Source organism: Gobio gobio (genome assembly GCF_949357685.1).
Source record: "Gobio gobio genome assembly, chromosome: 4".
NCBI classification, from domain to species: Eukaryota; Metazoa; Chordata; class Actinopteri; order Cypriniformes; family Gobionidae; genus Gobio; species Gobio gobio.
In genome coordinates this window covers 36895916-36918627 of record NC_137100.1, presented here as the reverse complement: position 1 = coordinate 36918627, position 22712 = coordinate 36895916, and the positions used below count along the sequence as shown (strand labels likewise).

The 22712-nt window shown below is 37.4% G+C and overlaps 2 protein-coding genes across 7 annotated transcripts in view; one reads left to right on the top strand and one right to left on the bottom strand.

Annotated features, from left to right (window-relative positions):
* The window catches only part of ophn1 (oligophrenin 1), a 49875-nt gene extending 46307 nt beyond the window's left edge, over window positions 1-3568 (bottom strand). For 3 of the 6 annotated variants that reach the window (XM_079814890.1, XM_079814892.1, XM_079814891.1), the window contains exon 1: window positions 3017-3544. In XM_079814890.1, coding sequence (XP_079671016.1) covers window positions 3017-3170 — 154 coding nt within the window. In that variant the 5' untranslated portion in view covers window positions 3171-3544. Of the gene's footprint in view, window positions 1-3016 lie in introns of all 6 variants that reach the window. The other 3 variants (XM_079814894.1, XM_079814895.1, XM_079814893.1) reach the window with 2 other exon arrangements.
* Window positions 3569-4489: 921 nt separating this feature from the next.
* yipf6 (Yip1 domain family, member 6) lies at window positions 4490-15702 on the top strand. The gene is made up of 7 exons (XM_079814288.1): window positions 4490-4556; window positions 5660-5788; window positions 6273-6351; window positions 6475-6517; window positions 6607-6732; window positions 12665-12822; window positions 13565-15702. The coding sequence occupies exons 1-7, from the start codon at window positions 4524-4526 to the stop codon at window positions 13684-13686; spliced, it is 690 nt and encodes a 229-aa protein (XP_079670414.1). The 5' UTR covers window positions 4490-4523; the 3' UTR covers window positions 13687-15702.
* The last annotated feature ends 7010 nt before the right edge of the window (window positions 15703-22712 follow it).

The following is a 22712-nucleotide window of genomic DNA, read 5'->3' as shown; positions in this document are numbered from 1 at the left end:
TTATGTTTGTGAGCGCCTTCAACTAACTTTGTCACGGGAAGAGACACGTCTGCGGCGGCCCACAACAGTGCAGAAACGCGTTGGAGTTGGAGTGTATTGGCTAGCAACAGGTGCGTACTTCTTCTTTTATTGGCGGTTAGCAACTATTTCTTGTGCATTACCGCCACCACTGGACTGGAGTAAGGAACGTTTGTCGCGTATCAACGACGTGCGGGTCGGATACATGTGACCTGGCAGTTCAGACTGAAGACGCATTTCAAAAGATCGGATATGTATCGCATTTGGACCACATACCCAAGTGGCCTGGGTCGCATTTGAAAAGATCGGATCTGTGTCGTTCAGACTGTCATGAAAAGATCAGATACAGGTCGCATAAGGGCAAAAAAATCGGAATTGGGTCGTTTCAGCCTGCAGTGTGAACACAGCCTAATTAAACTAGTATATGTTCAGGTAATTGTCGGCCTCTTACATGTCTGCATCTCGAGATGTAGAATTCAAGTGAAAATTATGTTTTGTAAACAAAGTTTGTGAGTAGCACGTTCAAATGGTCTATCTAATCAGCGCGGGAGGAGGTATATACACAGCCGAGAGCCGACTCACCTAGTTACCTCAACAGTTTCCTGCATCCCTCCGCCACCCCGTTCCTCACTCACGGTCTGCAATGCGGGGCAGAACTTTGGGTTTGGGCTAGATTCCGAGCTCGGAGCCCTCGATCCCCTTGGACATTGCCCCTATTATGCTTATATTTTTTAACTCTATTTGATCATTTGTAAGTGTGAAATCGTAAAAACAACTGCCACAGGTAATCTGACATTATTTATTTTTTTATTAAAGATACATTTATTATCATTATTGTATAGAGTCTTTGGGTGGATTGCGGCAACAGCCAGTAGGATTGTTTAGTGATTTGGTCTTAGTAACTTAAGAGTCCTCTTGACTACTCCTAGTGTTTCATGGATTTAGGAGCTAGTTTTAGTGCTAAAATGCTTTGTGAAATACTCTTAGAGCAAAAATGTCCTAAAATTAGGACTGACACGCCCATTATTTTTAAGAGTTTCTCCTAAATCGGCAAGTTAGGAGCTATTTTTAGCCTTAAGATGTTTTGTGAATACGGCCCCTGATGTATATGGCACACTTAACTGGAAACACTTCAGGATTTTCCAAGTCATCATCTGATTGGTTGAATTCTACAGGATGTCCGGGAGACGTGTGTGTCGCGTTCTTTGACGATTTGTCTGTAAACAAAGCCGTCGTGTTTACAACTGTGACAATGAGCATTTACCAGGGTCAACTAAATGGTGGATTTAGGTACGTGAAATTCATGGCACCATTGTTGCAGAACACTTGCACAATGTTCTTGAAGTAATCATTTGTTAGATGCACGCTGGTCTGTTATCACAGGAACATCAACGTTACATGACAACGGACAAAACAAACTGTGATTGGTTGTGTTACATGTCAGTCAAACGTCCTCTTGGGCAGTCCTTGGCCAAAGAAAGCTGTAATGGAGTCCAGGCTCCAGACCTTCAGTCTGTCTGTTTATTTTAAATAATAAAATACTCAAAAAGCAGAAATAAAGTGCCAAACAGGTAGGGTTAGGTTTAAGGCTCCTTTAGGTGTAATGGCCTTTAGGGATAGGGACAAGTAATGTCTCAATAAGGTAGCATCCATTTATGATTTTAATACATATAATCATATACACTGAATATGTTGTTATTACATACTGTTTTATAGCCTAGGCCTACTATAATAAAGTGAGGTGCAAATAGTATCTGCCACAACTAGCATCTAACAACTATTTACACTTCTAATTACCATTTAGACATGGTTAAAAGAAAATACTGCTCTTAAATCTATACTATTTGCACTTAGTGCCTTTATATCTTCATTATATTTATTTATTTATTTAATTTGGTCAGTTAAATCTCTGCATGCATAACTTAATATAATTAAATTATATGACTTATTAAAATGTAATTAGTAAAAAATCATTTTATTGATTTTAATTAAAGATTACTTTTATGATTGCATCATTTTAGAAAAAAAAGTTGTTATTCATTTTTATTGATTTCCATGACCAGGCCTGGAAATCACACTTTTACACTTCTCTGATATTTCCCTGAACCCTGATGACAAAGAGGACCACATATGAGCTGTGCACTGGGAAATCTACAGCTACAATTACTATTATATCAGTATCTATAATGACTATAATACAATACAACTCATGTGAGTTCAGCAGCTTCTCCTCACTAAGCAGAAGCTACTGTCTAAAGTGCATTGTTTGCAGTGATGGTTCCTCTATCGTTAACTGCCTCGTTCAGGGGAACAGTATTGGTAGAGGAGGACTGGAATCTTGGAAAATTTCCATTTGTAGTTTGTTGCTTCACAACACTTCAGAGATAAGCCAAACCAAACAAGAGGAATGAGGAAGAGAGACATTACATCTAGTGTGGCTTATGGCCGTGAAAATGAATGCTTCTTAGACTGCTAGTTTACAGCCTGAATCTCTCTGTCTCTCATCTCCATTTCGAGGATGCAAAGTGCCTTATAATTGACATCTATCAGATCAGCAGAATAGTGATAAGTGCTGATAATGATAGCATCTGGGTTCATATGACTAGTGGCTCTCCCTCCACCTTCAATCGTCTTGTTGACACGTTCACACTTTCCAGTTGAATTCCATTTGCTAATCTGGAAAATTAAAGGTGTCTGCTATAAATAAATCAACCGTCTCCTGAAAGTGTTTGCCAGCATCTCTGAGAGGTGCGCACCATCTGCCAGATCACTCCCGCCCCTCTAGCTCATAATCCCCTTTAAAACCAACCAGTGATCTGCAAGTGAAAGCTTTTTCAAAAAAACCTACGAATGAAAGGACTTTTTCCTCGGAGTAAAACCAAATTATATAGCCTATACTGATCATGCGTATTCGTTCATCGGCAGAACCTCTTTTGTAAAGGCGGAGACCTCCACCTCCCCCAGGGAAGACCATCGCTGCTGCAAAAGACCATTTTACCTTTAATCGTGTTGATCACACTGTTTCCGTCCTTGATGACATCCTTTAGGAACTTGTTGGTTTTTTCCAGCTCGTTTTCGTAGCATTTCAACCTCTCTCTGAAATTTGGACTGTCGGAGTAGCAGTCGCTGAACTCCAGTGGAGGATGCCCCATTCTCACTCTCTGGCCGAGCAACGATGATAACCGGCCTTTTGTTGTCAATAAAGTACACAAACCACGACCGACGTGCCTGTTGATCACTCGGCTGTATTAATCAAGTTGATTTCGATTAATTGGCTTCGATAAAGTTCCCCATATTTGACATATTCTATGCAGAGTTGTAAAAAGAAAAATATAATAATCCAACGCTGCGGTAGTGACTGCCTCCGTGTGCACGCGCTATTCCTATCAAGACCAAGTCGATTTGAGTTGCAAAGCAGGCTAAAACTTAAAAGTACTGATAAAGTATTTGTGTTTCAATACTTTTCCTTGTTTTGGAAGCGGGGGGACTGACAAACGCGGCGGGCAGGGCAACATTCTGAGCACTCCCACATCATTGGGCGGCAAATGTCACTTGTTAGCAGCGAAAACTATTACTCTTAAGGGACACGCCGTTTTCTTCCTCTAGGGGGCGCGTGAGGGCCCACAAAGGGAAATCCTCCATTGACCTGCATTTAAATCTCAGGATGTATTTTGTATTGCTGCAGACATAAATATGCTGAAAAGTATAATCATTCAAATCTGTTATTTGGTACCTAAAATACAAATGGAAACATGCCTCTACAGTCACTGTTAAATTATGAATTAATGATTGTGGTAACCAGCTATCATAAACGACTATTATTGGTCATACTGAACGGCGCTGGAAAAAGTAACATTTACCCCGTGACATGCCGCCAACGTTGCATGTGAGCTGTGAACAGATGTAAAAAAATTGCATCTTACAATTAATAACCATTGCATTGAAATATATACAATGAAGAGTAAAATTGAAAAATATATATATTATGTTGATCCATCCTGCTTGTTCAAGTCATACGTTCAAGCAGAGACATACATCCGGGCCACTGAAGCCTCGCCTATTTTAATATTTCGAAGTCAGGCTAGTTTGACATTCTACCCGCACGTTGTATTTCTAAACCCACACTGACTCCGACCCTTAAAGAGACAGACACTGGTCTTCTGAATCATACAAATAAATCCACAAAGCATTTTTCAATCGTTGTTAATGATTTCAAAGCTTTAATCAGTTTAAAACATTTGACATATTAGAGACATTAACGACATGTTTTAATTAGTAGCCTAGTAAACATCCCCTTTTTTTGTTTTACTATTTTCAGTTTTTTTTAATTATTATTATTATTATTATTATTATTATTTATTGCAAATAGTAGAGATGATATTATGATATACAACTTTGTATACAATACATAAAATGCATCAACAATATATTATTATTATTTGCTCAGCGGCATGTTGGCGTTTTTGACGTCACACTAACGATGACGTATCCGTATCCGTGTGAAGATGGCGGAAGTAGATGAGTCTAGCAAGCCTTTGGTAAGACACAAAACATGCTTTAAAACGCTTAAAATCTTTAAAACACGTTGTCCTCGTATCCACCGTTTTTGCTTTTGTCTGGGAACCGATCCCGAGTACTGCTTGGGAATGTAATGTAAAGGTGTCGTCAGTAAAGCTCTGCTGGGTTAAGGTTAAGTGTAACGTTAAAAACAGATGATCGTTTCTCAGCACAACAGAACATTTAACGTTAACGTTACTACCTTAACACATTTTTAAACATCACCCAAATGGCCATACTGATAGATCTGGTGATTTTTATGGAAAACAGCATTGCTCCTTTTATGGTGCAGTGTTACCAAGCTATGTCAACAGTGAGAGTGGAACATCGCTTTCTATCTGAAACTGTTGGCGTCACTGTCTCACTGTCTGTCTCAGTCTGTTTATTTATTCGCTATATTTTAACTTGTACAGTAGCTCTAGACTCCAATCAAGATATGGTAGATTTCCACCATTTGATCGTAATTTCCCATTTAAGGATCTCGGCAGAGAGATGTTTACATTTCTCTACTGGTGATTTAAAGCTCATCGTTAGATGTATTTCCAGTAATCATATGCGTATTGAAATGAGGGTTCTGTCCAATAGGTTTTTACAATAGGGTTTACTGAGTTAAATGTTTGCAATTATTCTTGAGTCTGAGTTCAAGGTGTCCTTTTTCAGGACAGGAACTTTAAAACAAAAACAAAAAATAGTGTACAAATTATCATCAGTATACAACTTGTGTCTTGAAATTGTATACTTCTGCCATTAATTTAACTGACTGTTGTTTTCTTCTTGACTAATTGAAATCAACTTAAATGTTTCTTTTGCTAATACACCTATATTGTGACAGAATCACTTTATTACACATTTAACTCAATTATTAATGAGTGGATTCAATTAATTAAATTCAAGTGCTTTGTTTTCATTATAATTATTATTTTATTATTTACCTCTATTAGTCAGTCAACACACAACCCATTATAAATCATGCATGGACCACCAGTGAATCACGTCTTGAGAATTGTCGGTGTAGATAAATGTGAACTTGTGTTTTGGGTGTATATGCCATGAATGATTTAAACAGTCATTCTTCCTGTCTCAGTTTGCAGGTTTGTCTGACATTTCAATTTCGGAGGACATCCTAGTGGAGGGAGATATATCTGTTCCTGCAAGCTCGCAGAACGCTGACAATGATCTCTCGACGCTGGATGAGCCTGTCAAAGACACTATTGTAAGTGGAACCTTTTGTTACAGGGTAGCAGTATATTGGCATATGTGGCAATGCACATTTTCTGTGGTCAAATATTTTGTGTGGATAATTGTAATAAGGAAAATAATTCTAAGCACACCAGTGTTATTGTTTAATAAAACTAAAACTATTAAAAATCATTTGTCTATACTTAAAATAAAGCTGAAATAAATTAAAGTATAAATATTAGATGCAAAACCTTGCTTTTGCAACTAACTGAAATATGTTTAAGTTGAAGTACTACAATTACTAAAACTAAAATGAAAATGAATTAAAGCTGTATAGAAATATTTTTAAAAGCAAATAAAAATGACAATCACACAACAAAATTATTTAAAAATTAAAATGAAAACAGACTATAATAATATATAAGTTATACTAAAATAACACTGGAGTGCACATTTAAGAGTAGTTCTGTTTGAGTTGAAGCGTTTCTTATTCTCTTTGCTCTGTTTGTGGGTCTCAGCTGAGGGATCTAAGAGCCATTGGACAGAAGTTTGTCCATGTGATGTACCCCAAGAAAAGTTCTGCGCTACTCAGAGACTGTGAGTCCATCATTCACAGTTCATCCATTTCTAATGCGTATTTTTGATAACTTATTAATATACGTTAAATGTTCTTCAGCTGTCTTAATTTAATAAGGAGTGTTTGTGTTTTGTACTTTTTAGGGGACTTATGGGGACCTCTCATCCTCTTTGTCACTCTGGCCTTGTGAGTAGTAATGTTGACCAGTCCGAGCCAGAACTATTGTCACTATGACTCCAGCAAATATATTGTATTTATAATATTGTCTATCTCAGAATGCTGCAGGGTGGGTCTGGTGACAGTGAGGAGGATGGCAGACCACAGTTTGCAGAAGTCTTTGTTATCATCTGGTTTGGTTCTGTAATCATCACCCTCAACTCCAAACTCCTGGGAGGAACTATGTGAGTAAAATAGTCTAATTTTCATTTATATTTTTATGTTTCCTGCAGGATTTTGTGAGACTGTGGTGGATGGACCTCGTTCCCTGTGGGGGGGTCGAGAGCATAGTCATATCGCACTTTCGGTTTTAGTTCATTTGACAGATACTTTGCCAAAACAATGGCGCAAAACAACATTAGAGACCTTTTAAAAAAATGTTCAGTTCATTATGAAACTCTGGCGGCACAGATTACACTAGGTAATTAATTAGCTTGATAAAAGCTTTCTTACATGCACAAAAAAGAGAACCTCAGATCCTCAGAGTGGAGGAAGTGTGAATTTAGTGCAGTTTTCTTATTGTCAATTGATTTAGTAAATTAATATTCTTATTAAAGAGGGGTCTCTTAAGTAGAACCAAATTGTTGCCTGTGCTTCGGCATCTGTACCAACCAATCATCACTAGGGGTAGAAAAGAGAGCTAGTCAACCATATCCAAGAGAATTGATTGTTTAATGTCACTGACCAATGAGGGAAAAGAGTATGGGTGACATTAATTGTTTTGTTTAGCCCTCAGAGACCTAAGCGTTGATATTCATAATATGTATCCCCCCCCCCCATAAATAGTTTGAGGAAGCCATTTTATTTAGACAAATTTTGGAAACTGTTGCAAAATTGCAACTCTGAGCATTAAGTGTTGTGAGAGGTTTGACTTCACACAATTTGACTTCACACAATTCCGCTCACAAATATATTTGAAAAACAATACATTTCAACCAGAAAAGTAAATATTCAAATAATGAAATTGTATGACTTTAATGGCTGTCCATTAAAGTCATACAATTTCATTATTTGAATATTTAAATACCGTAATAAAGCATAGCATTTGCTATCACCAAAATATTGTTACAAAAAAAATCTAAATATAAATGCTGTTCTTTTGAACATTCTTTTCAGAATTCTGAAAAAAAAAGTATCACCATTTCCACAAAAATATTAAGCAGCATATTAGAATGATTTCTGAAGGATCATGAGACACTGAAGTAATGGCTGCTGAAAATTCAGCTTTGACATCACATTTTAGAATGTATTTAAACAGAAAACAGATATTTTAAATTGTAATCATATTTTAAGTAAGGAATAATTGACGACGGGCCGTTCAATTATTAGAATGATAATGCACACCCGAGTTGGTGATGTGACCGTTACACCTCGGGTGTGCATTATCATTCTAATAATTGAACGGCCCGGAGTCAATTATTCCGCTTATACTACGGTTACCACACCTCAAGACATCGATCCGATTATATATTTAATGGGATTCGTCCGGTTTTTGTACTTAAATCGCTATTGTGAGTAGGACTATTTCTTCCGCGTCTCATCCAACAGCTCTTTTGCTAGTTCCGAAACGTCTTTTTAAAGCTGTTAACGAAGGCTTGAGCCGTTGATAGCATTCTACTGCAGTTATTAATAAAGTTATTAGAAAGAGAATGAGAGCGACAGAGAGAGAGCGACAGAGAGAGAGCGACAGAGAGAGAGAGAGAGAGAGAGGGAGAGAGAGAGAAAGAAAGAGCGCTTGTGTGAACTAGGCTACCTCTGTGCGTCTCTAAACAGCGCTGTTATTACCTCGCTAGTGAAAAAATGTCACGTGTAGCCTTTAAGTTGCTCCACTATATAGGCGAACTGATCAAATCGTCAGGGCAGCGCTGACACCTTTTTGTGCAAACTGTAGTGCGCGTGCGAGCATGTGTGATTTCAGTAATGAGACAGAAAAGCTTGCCTTTGTTGTTTTTCATCTGGACTGTCTAATACTGCTGCCGCCCAGTTGTTGAACGTTTTATATTCACTGTAAATATTAAGATTTACTTTAGGAAAATCGTCTGTCATATTGTTGTTTTTTAGTCCTGTAATTTCCGTTATTACAGTTAACTATGCGCAGTGATATGGAACTGTAATGCGGTCAAGAGAGCTGCCTGGAACTACGTTCGCTGTGCGTCTCCCAGAAAATAACTGCACACCTCAGAACGTTCATCAGCCAATCAGATTCAAGCATTCAACGGCCCCGTAGTATAAATGGTCACAATATTGCTGTTTTTGCTGTATTTTTTGATAAATTAAATGCAGCTTTGCTGAGCATAAGAGACTTCTTTCAAAAACTTTCAAAAATCTTACTATTCACAAACTTTTGAACATTAGTGTACATGTAACATTTAATAATTTAGCAGATGCTAAATGATTATCCAAAGTGACTTTCAAATGAGGAGAACGATAGAAGCAATCAGACCAACAATAGGGCAACAATATGAAAGTTCACTAGCATGTCCAACCGTCAAGGTAAAGGTCATTTTTGTGCCTCTGGGATCTCACTGCAGAATTCAAGCTTCTGGAGGTCACATAGGTCTGATGTAGTTCGTGTAGGTATAGGGATGCAGTGCCAGCTGTTGTTCTGTAGGCAAACATCAGTGGCTTGAATTTTATGCAAGCGGCTATTGGCAACCAGTGCAAATTGATGAAGACATGTGTGGTGCTTTCTGTTCGGCGCAAAGACTTGAACCAATGTGATTCATGAGATGCCCTTTGTCATGAGGTTTAACAGGAGAATAATTTATGCTGTGTACTGTGTATGTATTTATATACACTGAACAAAATTATAAACGCAACACTTTTGTTTTTGCCCCCATTTTTCCTGAGCTGAACTCACAGACTTTTTCTATGTACACAAAAGGCCTATTTCTCTCAAATAGACAAAATCTTCATTTCTTCACAAATCTGTCTAAATCTGTGTTAGTGAGCACTTCACCTTTGCCGAGATAAATCCATCCACCTCACAGGTGTGGCATATGAAGATGCTGATTAGACAGCATGATTATTGCTCAGGTGTGCCTTAGGCTGGCCACAATAAAAGGCCACTCTAAAATGTGCAGTTTTATCACACAGCACAATGCCGCAGATCTCGCAAGTTTTGAGGGAGCGTGCAATTGGCATGCTGACTGCAGGAATGTCCACCAGAGCTGTTGCCCGTAAATTGAATGCTCATTTCTCTTCCATAAGCCGTCTCCAAAGACGTTTAAGAGAATTTGGCAGTACATCCAACCGGCCTCACAACCTCAGACCACTTTGTAACCACGACCATCACCGGACATGTCACCCATTGAGCATGTTTGGGATGCTCTGGATTGGCGTATACGACAGCGCGTTCCAGTTCCTGCCAATATCCAGCAACTCCGCACAGCCATTGAAAAGGAGTGGACCAACATTCCACATGCCGCAATCAACAACCTGATCAATTCTATGCGAAGGAGATGTGTTGCACTGTGTGAGGCAAATAGTGGTCACACCAGATACTGACTGGTTTTCGGACCGACCACCCCCGGACGGTTTTAAAAAAAAACGCCTTCTATTGTGGCCAGCCTAAGGCACACCTGTGCAGTAATCATGCTGTCTAATCAGCATCTTCATATGCCGCACCTGTAAGGTGGATGGATTATCTCAGCAAGGGAGAAGTGCTCAATAACACAGATTTAGACAGATTTGTGCCTTTTGTGTAGAAAAAGTCTTAGATCTTTGAGTTCAGCTCATGAAAAATGAGGGCAAAAACAAAAGTGTTGTGTTTATAATTTTGTTCATTGTATCATTGTTATATTCCTACCCTGATTTTAGCCCTCTGCTCTGAACGCTCTGTTTTAAAGGTCCCATGGCATGACATTTTCATTTTATGAGGTATTTCAACATTAATATGAGTTCCCCTAGCCTGAATATTGTCCCCAAGTGGATAGAAATGTTGATCGGTGTAAAACCGAGTTGTGGCTGTCTTTCTCTGCCTTTGAGAAAATGACAGGCCAGACGAGCCAATCCTGAAGTCTCCTGGTTTGACGTCCAAGCAGGAGCGGTTACCTCCCTTTCCTCCACCCAGAGAATCTGGCACGCCCATGCAAGAGATCAGTGAACGCTGGCAGTTTCTCAGTGTTTGGATGTACAAATGAAAACAGAAGTCTTTTTTCAGTTCCTTCTGATCTATGATCAGTGATTTCTTATGTGTAGCTAATTATTTATTATTCGTGCACACACTGCGGCTTCTCTCTCTCCCGACAGAACGGTGTTTTCGTGTTTTCTATCTTGTGAGTCAGTGTTTTTGTACGTCCTCGTCGCGTCTATCTGTTCTTAAATGTGCATACAGTCGGGAGTTTCTGCTCAACATAGGCAGAGCCACATCTCTTTAGAGATAAACCTCACGCACGCCGAAGCTCGGCCTTCAACATCCCCAACCCCCAGTACTGCATCTGGCCCACAGCAGAGGCGCCAAACGCGGCGCGAGATTAAGCAGAAGGGGGGTAAGCGTGAGGGTATCCGGCTAGGCTAGCCAGATATCCCCACAATAAACTGGATTACATTCGATTACTGCTGTTGTGTCTTTGTTTGCGCTGTGTAAGTTACTCAATGCGCGTCACTGACGCTTTTCATATGATTGGAACATATCTAGAAATAATGCTTTAATCAAACTTACTAACTCGTTCATCTCGCTGTAATGGTTCATTGCATTTGTTACAAAGTTGGTAGAATAATGATGAAGACGGACTCGGCGTTACTGGGACTCGTGTTTATTCAGAACTCTCAGATACAAACACAATAAACTTGTGCTGACAGACAGCGCTCTCACAACTCAGTAGTTACTATAATTAACTTTGTTAGCAATCGCTCCGTCTCCGTGATGTCCGGTTCGCGACCGAATCATTCTTTTGAATCGGTTCTTTTTAGTGAACCGAACCAGTTCACCAAATCGGACTGAATCGTTCTAAACGGTTCGCGTCTCGAGTCAGCGCTGATCCATAATTTACTAAAGTTACTAACTTTCTGACATGAGTGACAGCCCCTCCGACTAGAAATAGACTAATAACCTGAAGTATATGCTGTAACTAAAACAGTTCACTGAACTGAGACATGCTGAGAGAACTGATGATAAGTGAACTCAGGTCCATCCGTCTCTCTGGCAGCAGCTCGTGCGTCTTAGACCTCGTTAAACCACGCCCCCTCCGCTCATTTCAAATGCAAAGATGTCAGCCAATCACAACAGTGGGCGTTTTTACTGAAGTCTCACAGCAGACACGCCTCTTGTAACAGGGCCTTCAGCCACAGGGCAAACAGCAGTATAGAAAAAATGCCTTTTATTTCTAAATTATGACATTTTATGATGTAAAAATCATACTAACAATATAAGTACACCTCAGGAAACACTATAAAATAATAGAAAAATGCCATGCCATGGGACCTTTAAGGGGCGTGTCCGCTGTGAGACTTCAGTGTAAACACCCACTTCTGTGATTGGCTAACGTCTTTCCATTTGAAATAGTATTACTCTTTCTTTTAGCGCATTTTTACTATTACAGCTCTCATGGTTAACTAATCGTTAAAAGTGTTGCATTACATTTAGATCTATGGCATTATATTTAGATCTATGGCATTATATTTCGATCTTGGCATGAAAAGTTGGCAAAAGTGATGATCATTGTAGCCGATCACACACATGCTGAGCGCATGAAAGCAGCGATCTCATCATTGCAACTCAGTTTCTGAACACTAACGAATGCTTTCATCTTCACTAACAGTGCAAACGTGATATAGTTAAGAGATTCGTTGAACAAAACGGGAGTCACTGATAAACTCTCCTGTTTGATTGACAGCTCCGGTGCGCGCTGATAATCACCGTTAAATAACAGATTATTTTGTATTAGGCAGTGTTTCACCACACTCAGACGTCACAGTCTGGCACATTCTGAGATTTTATATATCAAAGGCTGAATGAAAAGTTGATTTCTCAATTAATGACCCCTTTAACTATTCATTAGCTTCTAGACAATTTACAGTGCATAATAATTTTAGCTGATTTAATGTTTGAGCACATTACTGGAACAATGTCATTCCTTCTCTCCATTTACTCATACTCACTCTTTGTCTCTACAGATCATTTTTCCAGAGCCTATGTGTGTTGGGGTACTGTATTCTTCCTCTGACTGTGGCCATGATAGTTTGCCGTATCGTTCTTCTGGGGGGCTCAGGCAAACTCGGTTTTGCTGTCCGTCTTATAGTTGTCACTGCATCCTTCATCTGGTCAACATTTGGTAAGAACTAATCAAAATCATTTGTCTGTCAATCACATTTTGTTCACAGATTGGAATTGTTCTACTTAAATTATTCAGATTTCTGTTTATAGCAGTCATGTTTAGAATCCATGTGTTTGCCTGATTGGCAAACAAGCCCTTCAGGCAGTGCATGCAGCTTCCACCAGGTGGCTGTGTAGACTAATTTAATGTTTTTTGTTTGTTTGTTATTGATTTATACCCATGAGGAAAAACTGTACATTTAGTGGCTCACAGTGCGAAATAAACAAATAAAAGTAAAATAACAATTAACAATATTCCTGATAAAATAACTTTTAATAATTAATCTTAAATGATAAGATTTATATTGTTTTATTTTTAGGTTTACATAGTGACAATATTTTTAGCTTTATTTTGGTTTAGTTTTAGTTAACAAAAAATAACTGGTTGAGACAAACAAACAAAAAATAATAGTGTGTAATAAAAATAAAATATCTGCCAAGCAGAATAAAAATGTGCAGAGTATAATTAAAATTACAAGCAATTTTTGCACACAGAGAAATTACAAATGAATCAATTATAAATATACCATCAATTAAGTGCTATTAATAACCTGATAGTAAAGTGATAAAGAAGAAGAAAATAAGACTAGATATACCAGTAATACTGTGAAGACACAGATCACTCAAGTCTCTTCACAGTCTTTAGGGGATTTCAGTGAGATCTGAACTCATATCTCTCTCTCTGTGTGTTTCATTCACAGCCTCCACAGCATTTCTTGCAGACAGCCAACCGGCCAATAGGAAAGCCCTGGTCGTGTATCCAGTGTTCCTGTTCTACTTTGTGATTAGCTGGATGATCTTGACATTTTCGCCTTCTCATTAGCATACATATACCCTACGCCAATTGCAAAATGAACTCCTCCCCTTTATTAAGGCAACCAGCAGACCATCTAGAAGCTGGCCAGTGATTGGCCGAGCCTAATAAGAGGCGGAGCACTTTGATGGACTTTCAGAAAGGGACAAACTGAGGACAGTAAGGGGATTATTGCATAATATCACTCCTCCCCATCCCTCATTCAGTTGGATAAGAGGAGAGGAAAGGAGTGGAGGACACTAATTCTTCAGCGCTACTAATTTAACAACAGCCTACATGTCTTCATTATGAGAACCTTTAGTTGTGTGCTCCTCTGAGCAGTTCCAGATGTACTCACATACTGTGTTCTGTGCGTCTCGGGTATGACTTTATGTGTGGATGTGCTTACTCAAGCATAGTATGTGACTGTGAGTGTGCACGTATTTGTTTGTGCGTCTGATTGAGCAGTGCCACCGCTGGCTCTGCTGAGAGAATTATTTAGCAATCATCAGGCTGCACATTCACGTCAGTTCCCTCACATCGCTGCACACAAAAGTTTATTTTCTTTGGTGTTTTCTTTTTTTGGTCTGAATGATGTTTGTGCTTCATTAGATTTATTTTTTGCCGGTGGAAGTTAATACATTCCAGAATGAAATAAACATGGACTTTATAAATGCTGCATAGACTGTGTGTTCTGTCTTTTTCTGTCCATAGGAAGTAAAACATGTAACTTGGTTTAATATATGTATAAATGTGGTTATTCTTTTAAACGATCCTTTCACACACATCTTCCAGTCTATCTGACAAAGACAGTCTGCCATACACAATCTCTCCTCTTATCAGCGACCTGTCTTTCTGTTTCCCTCACCTAGAGAAACACACACCGTCTTCACTCTTCTCTCTCTCTCTCTGCCTTTGCCTCTCTGTGACAGTAATTCTAATTAGACTTTCCATCTTGCCTAAAAATTCATCTTGCCATCTATGCCTAAAAAAAGACTTTAATTTTCACTTCTAATGCATTGCAACACCTGAACTGAACACCTCAACTGAGGTGTATGTGCAGATTAAATGAAGGTGTTTGAGTGTGAGAAAATTGTCACTGTTTCTTCTGACCTTTTATATGCATGTATTTAACAGTGTTGCGGTTGGTCTTAAAGGGATAGTTCACCCAAATATGAAAATTGCCATCACTTCTGTGGAACACAAAAAAAGATATTTTAAGAAATGTCTTTTTATTTTTCCATGCAATGGAAGTCACTGTTCAACAGTTTGGATACCAACATTCTTCAAAATATTTTCTTCTGTGTTTTCACAAGTTCGGGATGACATGAGGGTGAGTAAATAATGCAAGAATTTTTGGGTGAACTATCCCTTTGTGGCAACATCATCACAACATAAATATCAAGCTTTGTGTGTGGACTTTATAATCTAGGACAGACTCATTTGCTAAATGTGTTGCTGAAGTTTCTCAATCTGTTTTGGTCAATAAAACCAAAGGAAGATGTAGCAGAGAAGATCAAATGTGATAAAACGACAGCAACGACTGTTTTCTAGTCATACTATCTGTTAATATGGTCTTATATTTTATATTATCATGCTAATGAATTCTGAATATAATTAATATGTTAATGTGGTTTGTGAACTGCTGCATTGAAGTCTGTGATTGGTTGTTTGAAGTCTATCTGAGATCTCCAGACCTGCAGATTGGAGACAGACACCAGCTGCAGCTAAGCAACTGTTTGTGTCTACTTACATCTTATTGAACCTTTTTTAAATTCACTCTAGTTCAAGTAATTAAATTAACGTTAGTTAATAAAAATACAGCAGTTCATGGTTTGTTCATGTTAGTTCACAGTGCATTAACCAATGTTAACAAGATTTTAATAATATATTAATAAATGTTGAAATTAACATTAACAAAGATACATAAATGCAGTTCATTATTAGTTCATGTTAACTAATGTAGTTAACTAAGGTTAATGAACCTTATTGTAAAGTGTTGCCAAGATTTCTGTATCAATTTTTAATTAAAGATTTAAGAGAAGAGAATCCTGTTATAGTAATGCATTTGTCACACATGGTGGTTGCAAGGGAAGTAGGGAGGATTCCAGAGTGATTTCTGAAGGATCATGTGACACTGAAGACTGGAGTAATGATGCTGAAAATTCAGCTTTGCCCTCAAAGGGATAAATTACATTTTAAAACAAATTAAAACAGAAAACAGCTATTTTAAATTGTAATAATATTTCACAGAAATACTCTTTTTATTGTATTTTTGTTCAAATAAATGCTGCCTTGGTGAGCATATAAACAGTAGTAGCCAGAAGTGATTTCCAGAGGGGATATTTGTTTTTTATGACCCTATAATAAGTTTGAATAAACCATGAAAATATGAAGAAAATATTTGATATATTTTAAATGTTTTAAATATGAATGAGAAATTAAGTTTTTTGCCAAAAAAGGCAAACTATACAGCTACTGGTTTTGCAAAAACAAAAATCTCACAGGAAAATGCATACATAGTTATACATAGTTAAAATGCATAGTTATTACAACAATCAGTTAGTGCTTACACACTAAAAGTGAAACATAGAGGTCCACTCAGTGAAACAATTCACTCAATAACTTTCTTCAGACCAAGTCTGCTAAACTACACGCACATTATCTGCTTTACACTCAGTTTGCAATTGAAAATCAAACTTTTTTCAAAACTCTAAACACAGTTCTAGACACATCACTCAAAACTCACAGCTCTTGTGTTTCATTTAGAAAACACTGCCATTTAAATAATTTCCCGATTACCTACACTCAACAATTATGTGTGAAAATACATATATACATAAATTAATCACTTAGAAATCAAAACTCCTTTTTTTGAGAAACAAATATATTTTTCACCCTTGCAATTCTGTTTATTTTGTAAATATAGCCTATACTGAATATAGGCTTCCAGTAAGTCTTCACCTTTTAGTGCTTTATGCAATACAAAGTGTTTCAAAGAAGCTTCACAATAGTAATACAATTCTCCTGAAAAGCAGCTCTAACAAGTCAAAAGTGTCATTGTTCAGCTAAAGTCAGTTCAGTGTTCTGTTCAGTTCAGTTCAATAACTATAAAATACATCAGTTGTGCACACACACTGTATATACAGTGTATTTGTGCTGTGCACATACATGTACGTGTGACAAACTCCTATACACTCCACTACACTGAACAAGCAAAAGACAAAAGATAGTAGTGTTTTGCATTTTTCACATATGTGTGTAGTTTGGTGTCTATGTGGCTAATCATTTGTGTCAAGTTTGTGTGTCGAGTTACTACGCACGAAACACCTTTTTTGGAAGAGTTAAAATAGTTTTGAATGAAGTGTTTGATTTTGCAAGAGATGTGTGATGTTTTGCATGTTGTGTGCGTGTTTTGTGGTTTAGTTTAAAAAAATGGAGCCATAGTATCAGAAATTGTAAGCAATTAAAAAAAAATATTAAAAAAAATATATTAATATTTTGTTGGTTGTCTCTTGTTTTTCCATGTGTTCATAATTTCTTAGTATATAGTAGCCTGGCCAAAAATTGTCTGCACAATTTTGCAGGTTTAATTTTTTCACACATAAAACAATGGACTCCAAGCACAACTATGTAATATGATTATAAAATATTCACAAAAAAAAAATAATAATAATATTTAAATAAAGGGTGATAATGTAATTTCTCATATGCAGGACATCACTTTTGGCCACTACTGTACGTAGAGAGAGGTGAGCTTGGTTATGATAAGGTAGATTCCACGTACCAATGGGCAGCAGCCCTCCCAGCTCCTCTTCGTCTCCCATATTTCTTCTTGCCCGCTCTATACACAAATAATAAGGCTAACATACCACAAAAAGCATTCTAGCAGTGAAAAGTGTGTGTGTGTGTCCTGGTAAACCCTACATTATGGCGACATTTTTGGTCCCCATGAGGAAAACAGCTTATAAATCATACTAAGTGATGTTTTTTGAAAATGTAAAAATGCTAAATTTGTATAGTATAAATCATATCCTAATATGTCATATCATAATAAATGTGTGTGTGTGTGTGTGTGTGTGTGTGTGTGTGTGTGTGTGCGTGTGTGCGTGTGTGCGTGCGTGTGTGTGTGTGTGTGTGTGTGTGTGTGTGTGTGTGTGTGTGATGTGTGAAAGAGAAGACGAAAGAGAAAGAGAGGCGTTTTATTACATTAATAACAGCCATAAGAGAGTTCACTGCTGGAGCAGAGGAGTAAGGTCACTTTTAACTACGAAAGATCCCTCAGAGCAGCTGCTCCAAATCTCTAACGTGATCATTACAGCATTTTCAGATTCCAGACTACCCTCTCTTTCTCTCTGCAGGCACTGCTAAAATATCAACATTTTAGGAGAAGATGGTGGTGCACTGTAGGCCAGCTGATCTAGAGATGTTTTTCACCTGCTCCCGGACAGAGCACCGCTGGGACTCTCATCATGGCTCTGCCACAGCAGTCAAGGAAAAGCCAGCCTCATCTGCTATGCCCTATCCAGAGTGTGGCTGGGCTTCTTCTTAAAGTCTGAAAACAACAGATATCTACCTTTGAAAATGTTTATGGGTATCAATACAATTTCATTACGATAGTGATGAACACAAAATTGTGTAAACAAAAAAATGAATTATATTGTGATTATTATTTTAAGATAACATTTATTTATTTTAAATTCTCCATTCATGGTGCAGACAAAATTAAACTCTGCGCTGGAACATTTTTAAAGGTGTTAAATAGTCTTTCCTGACACTTGCTATCAGTGACATGAGGCATTTTCACCATTCTGTCATTAAAGAGTTTTTGCTAGGATTTTATGGGAGCAGAGTAATGAGACCCTAGAGAATTTAGAAAATCCCTCTTCTTTCTTTCTTTCTTTCTTTCTTTCTTTCTTTCTTTCTTTCTTTCTTTCTTTCTTTCTTTCTTTCTTTCTTTCTTTCTTTCTTTCTTTCTTTCTTTCTTTCTTTCTTTCTTTCTTTCTTTCTTTCTTTCTTTCTTTCTTTCTTTCTTTCTTTCTTTCTTTCTTTCTTTCTTTCTTTCTTTCTTTCTTTCTTTCTTTCTTGTTAATATACCTTAAAGGGATAGTTCGCCCAAAAATGAAAATTCTGTCAGAGAGAGCAAACATTGACTACCATAGTATTTTTTCCCCTACTGTGGTAGTCAATGGTTGCTCTCTCTGCTTTGTTATAAACATTCTTCTAAATATCTTCTTTTGTGTTCAGCAGAACAAAGAAACTCATACAGGCTTGAAACAACTTGAGGGTGAGTAAATGATGACAGAATTGTCATTTTTGGGTGGACTATCCCTTTAATTCAGGAGTGATATCAGCTTTTATGCTTCCTTCACGAAATTTCCTATGTCCCAATTCTGAAATTGTGATATACGCATTCAAACGCGTTGTTATCAGAAAGAAAGATTAGTGTATTTCAATCCTGCAATTCCGGAGGCAGTTTCAGGACCCTATTTCTGAACCTATAGTTTTTTGCATGTTTTAACAGTTTATACTTCTTTTTTTTATAGCACTTACTATTCAGTTCTGTTTTTATTTATATTATTATTTTTCAGGAATTATTTAGTTGTGTCATTGTAGGCCCTAATTGATAGCCTATACTAACTCCTAACCTTATCCGTTGTAACCCTCTTGAAATATTTAACCTAAATTATTTCAATGCATGAGCAAAAAAAGACTATTTTATGTGTCTGTGCGAGACTTCAGACCGAGGGGGGCCCTCTTCCTCTATAACTCGCACTGGGCCAAGCGCCATGCTTGGAACCGCCCTGGTTAAGAAAGCATCTGATCATGTTTGCACGAGGTATCCAGTTCGCCACTCCAAGTCACGTCACGTATAGCGACTCATTTGGGACACAGCTTTTGGGTCTGCTTTATGGCACTCATAAACTATGTAACATTCAAAGTTTGATTAATAAATCTATGATTGAATAAACCTATGAAACCTTGATGTTCTTTTCACTCAACACAACTGTATGTAGATGTCAGTTCCAGTCAAAACACATTTCACACTACAAGACTTGAATTGCAGACAGATCCATTTAACATGCGAACACATCACTGCTTCTCACAGATCACGTCTTTGATCATTTGATCAAACAGGGATCGTCACTCATGTGAACGAGCACCGATTTACCTCTAATTTTACAGGTTTTTTTAGGCTTCTGTCGACAGTCTCCTTGAACTATTGTCGAGTGGAAAATTAGGGCTAAAGTCATGTAGTGTGTGGCGATATTAGTCTGTCATGGCATTTGTGTGTGGCGATATTAGTCTGTCATGCCATTTATAAGCAATGCAAGGTAAAGGAACATGACTTAACAAAAATCCATGCTTGTGATAACTTAAGTCAGTCTTGCACAAGTAAGAACAGCAGACATCACGGGAAAGCAAAAGAATTTTCCTTCAAGAATCTTTCCTCTTTGGAGATAACATCGCAGAACATCAGAGAAGGACGACACTGAGCCTGTCTCTAAAGAAGAGGCATTTGTGACCTGAATGTCAAAAGAACATTTGTTGTCTGCATTCCTGTATTTGATGTCGATATTGATGCCTGGAATCCTATTCCTCTGCTCACTGTTAGCTTGTTTAAATGACATTCTTGAGAGATGAGGCAGCAGATTGCACTTTCAAACCCTCAATGCCTCTATTAGAGATCAGAAGCACACATATAAACAGGTCTTAGTAACAGCACTTCTATATGATGTTCTCTGAAAAGATGGAAAATGGAAGGAAGAAACTAAACATTTTCCATTTGATAGCTAAACTGTTGTGCAACTGTTAAAGCCTTTTTTTTTTACGAATTTCAATTGTATATAAAAATCCATCAGATTGAATTGAACAATCCTTTCATATTATGAATCAAGAATTTTACATGAGTAGAAAAAACTAGAGCTTGCTAAAACATTTTGTATACATCTTAATAGAACAAGGGAATGGACCATTTCAGTTTTTGTGATTTTGTGATAAATTGAAACATATTTTCATTTTTTTAAGCTCTAGTTTTATTTTACTCATTTAAAATTCTGGATCCATAATATTTAAGGATTATTCAATTCAATTTGATGGAATTTTACTATACAATTGAAATTCGTAAAACAGGCTGAAATATTTTTTTGTGGGGCTGGTTATGGGGATTGCATCATGAGTGTTGGAGCTGTTGTATCATTTGTGTACCTTACATAATGTTTAATATTATGTTTACCTCAGTTCAGTACAAGTTCTCTATGTCGTTTCAATTGATATTTTGGCTGAATGTTTTTCACATGCAGGCAGAGCCATTAAGGAAACCCTTTATATAGTGCAAGGTCTTTCTGATGATTCATCTCTCAGTCACCTTTTTTTGCCAAAGTGTTTGCTTATTTTTCTTTTATCCAGTTACCATCATTCTTTTCTCTGAGTGGAACATATCAAACTTCATCTTTTCACTTTTAAAAAATGGGTGAAAAATGAAAAAGAGAGAATCATTATATTTTTTTAGAAAGGCAACTATTTCATAGTGTTCCTTTGAATTACATGTTTGTTTGTTATTGTTTTTTTAAACTCATGCAGGGTGAATTTTGAGAATTTCTGAAATAATAAAGGAATTTTGATTAGTCATTTCTTTCTGAATAAGCTAGAATTAATCAAATTTTCAGGGTTCTGTCACTTCGGTCTAGTTTATTCATGGTTCCTGCCCTGACGCGCAGCTTTGAGCATGCTTGTGAGTTTTCTGTGTGGGGCGTGGTGTTCGGATCCCAGCACTTTGGTCTAGTTTGGTTTTGGTTTTGTGTTGGGATTCGGATATTCATGCAGTCCTGGGCTGGATCGTTGTCAACTGTTACCTGTCGAACATACCTCATATTTCCCTGCTCCCTGCTCCCTGCTCCCTGCTCCCTGCTCCCTGCTCCCTGCTCCCTGCTCCCTGCTCCCTGCTCCCTGCTCCCTGCTCCCTGCTCCCTGCTCCGTGCTCATCAAGTCAAGTCAAGTCCCTATTATCCCCCTTTTTACAAGATGTCATTTTGAGGCCTGTTTATAAGAAGCACTGTTTTGGTGTGTACCGCTTTAAATGTAAATGAGCTGTATATCCCCGCCCCGTCTTTAGAAGAGGGTAGCATACATCTCTCCTGTGCATGGCAGATTGCATACAGGTCTCACAGGGCGGGTCTATGTTAAAATGGCAGTGTCAGTCAAACCTTGCGGGTGGGCCTTTGCAGTGTGATGTCACTGCAGAGAATCTGAGAACACCTTGTTCTGAAACACTGCTTATGATTTTTGGGGATAAAAAAAAAAATACTGGGTGGACTTTTATCGTTATAGGGTGGTTGTTTACACACACTATCAACACACATTTACGTTCAAACGTAAAAGTGGATTTTGCATAATAGGTGCCCTTTAATGCACTTTAGTTATCCGGAAATAGTGCTGAGGTCCAACTAAAGATATACTAAGTATATTTGATTGTGCTAAAGTGGAACTATTGCAGCAAGTATACTTTAGGTACACTTTAAATATCTTGCATTTAAAGACTGATATTATACAAAGATCACACTTTCTTTAATTATAGTGATATTAAAACACATTTTGGGCTTAATATTAAGAAATTAGCATTTTGCAATAAAGAAGTACTCCAAATAAAGTTTAATTATGTTTATATTAGTAAGTTTTATGCAATATGTCAGTAAATAAGTTAATGGATTTATAGTATACTTAGTATGAAGTAAGTGTATTTTTAAATACACTAGTATGTTTTTTTTTTTTTGGATGATGAAAGAATTATGTTGATTATTGTGTTTTTTGATGGGATATTGCAAGGTGACATTCCCAGCACAGCATTAAAATTAGCAGAGAATACTGAAAGATTGAGTAAGATGAGTCAGCAAAGACTCTTTTGTCTTAGGAAGTTAGCCAAATTTAATATTGACAGGACATTGATGACTGTTTAAAAGGCATATATTGAATCGATTTAACGTTTTCATTGATTTGACTCTTTGAAAGTCACCTGTAAATAATTGTAACAAAATATTGGGTGTGAAATTACCTGG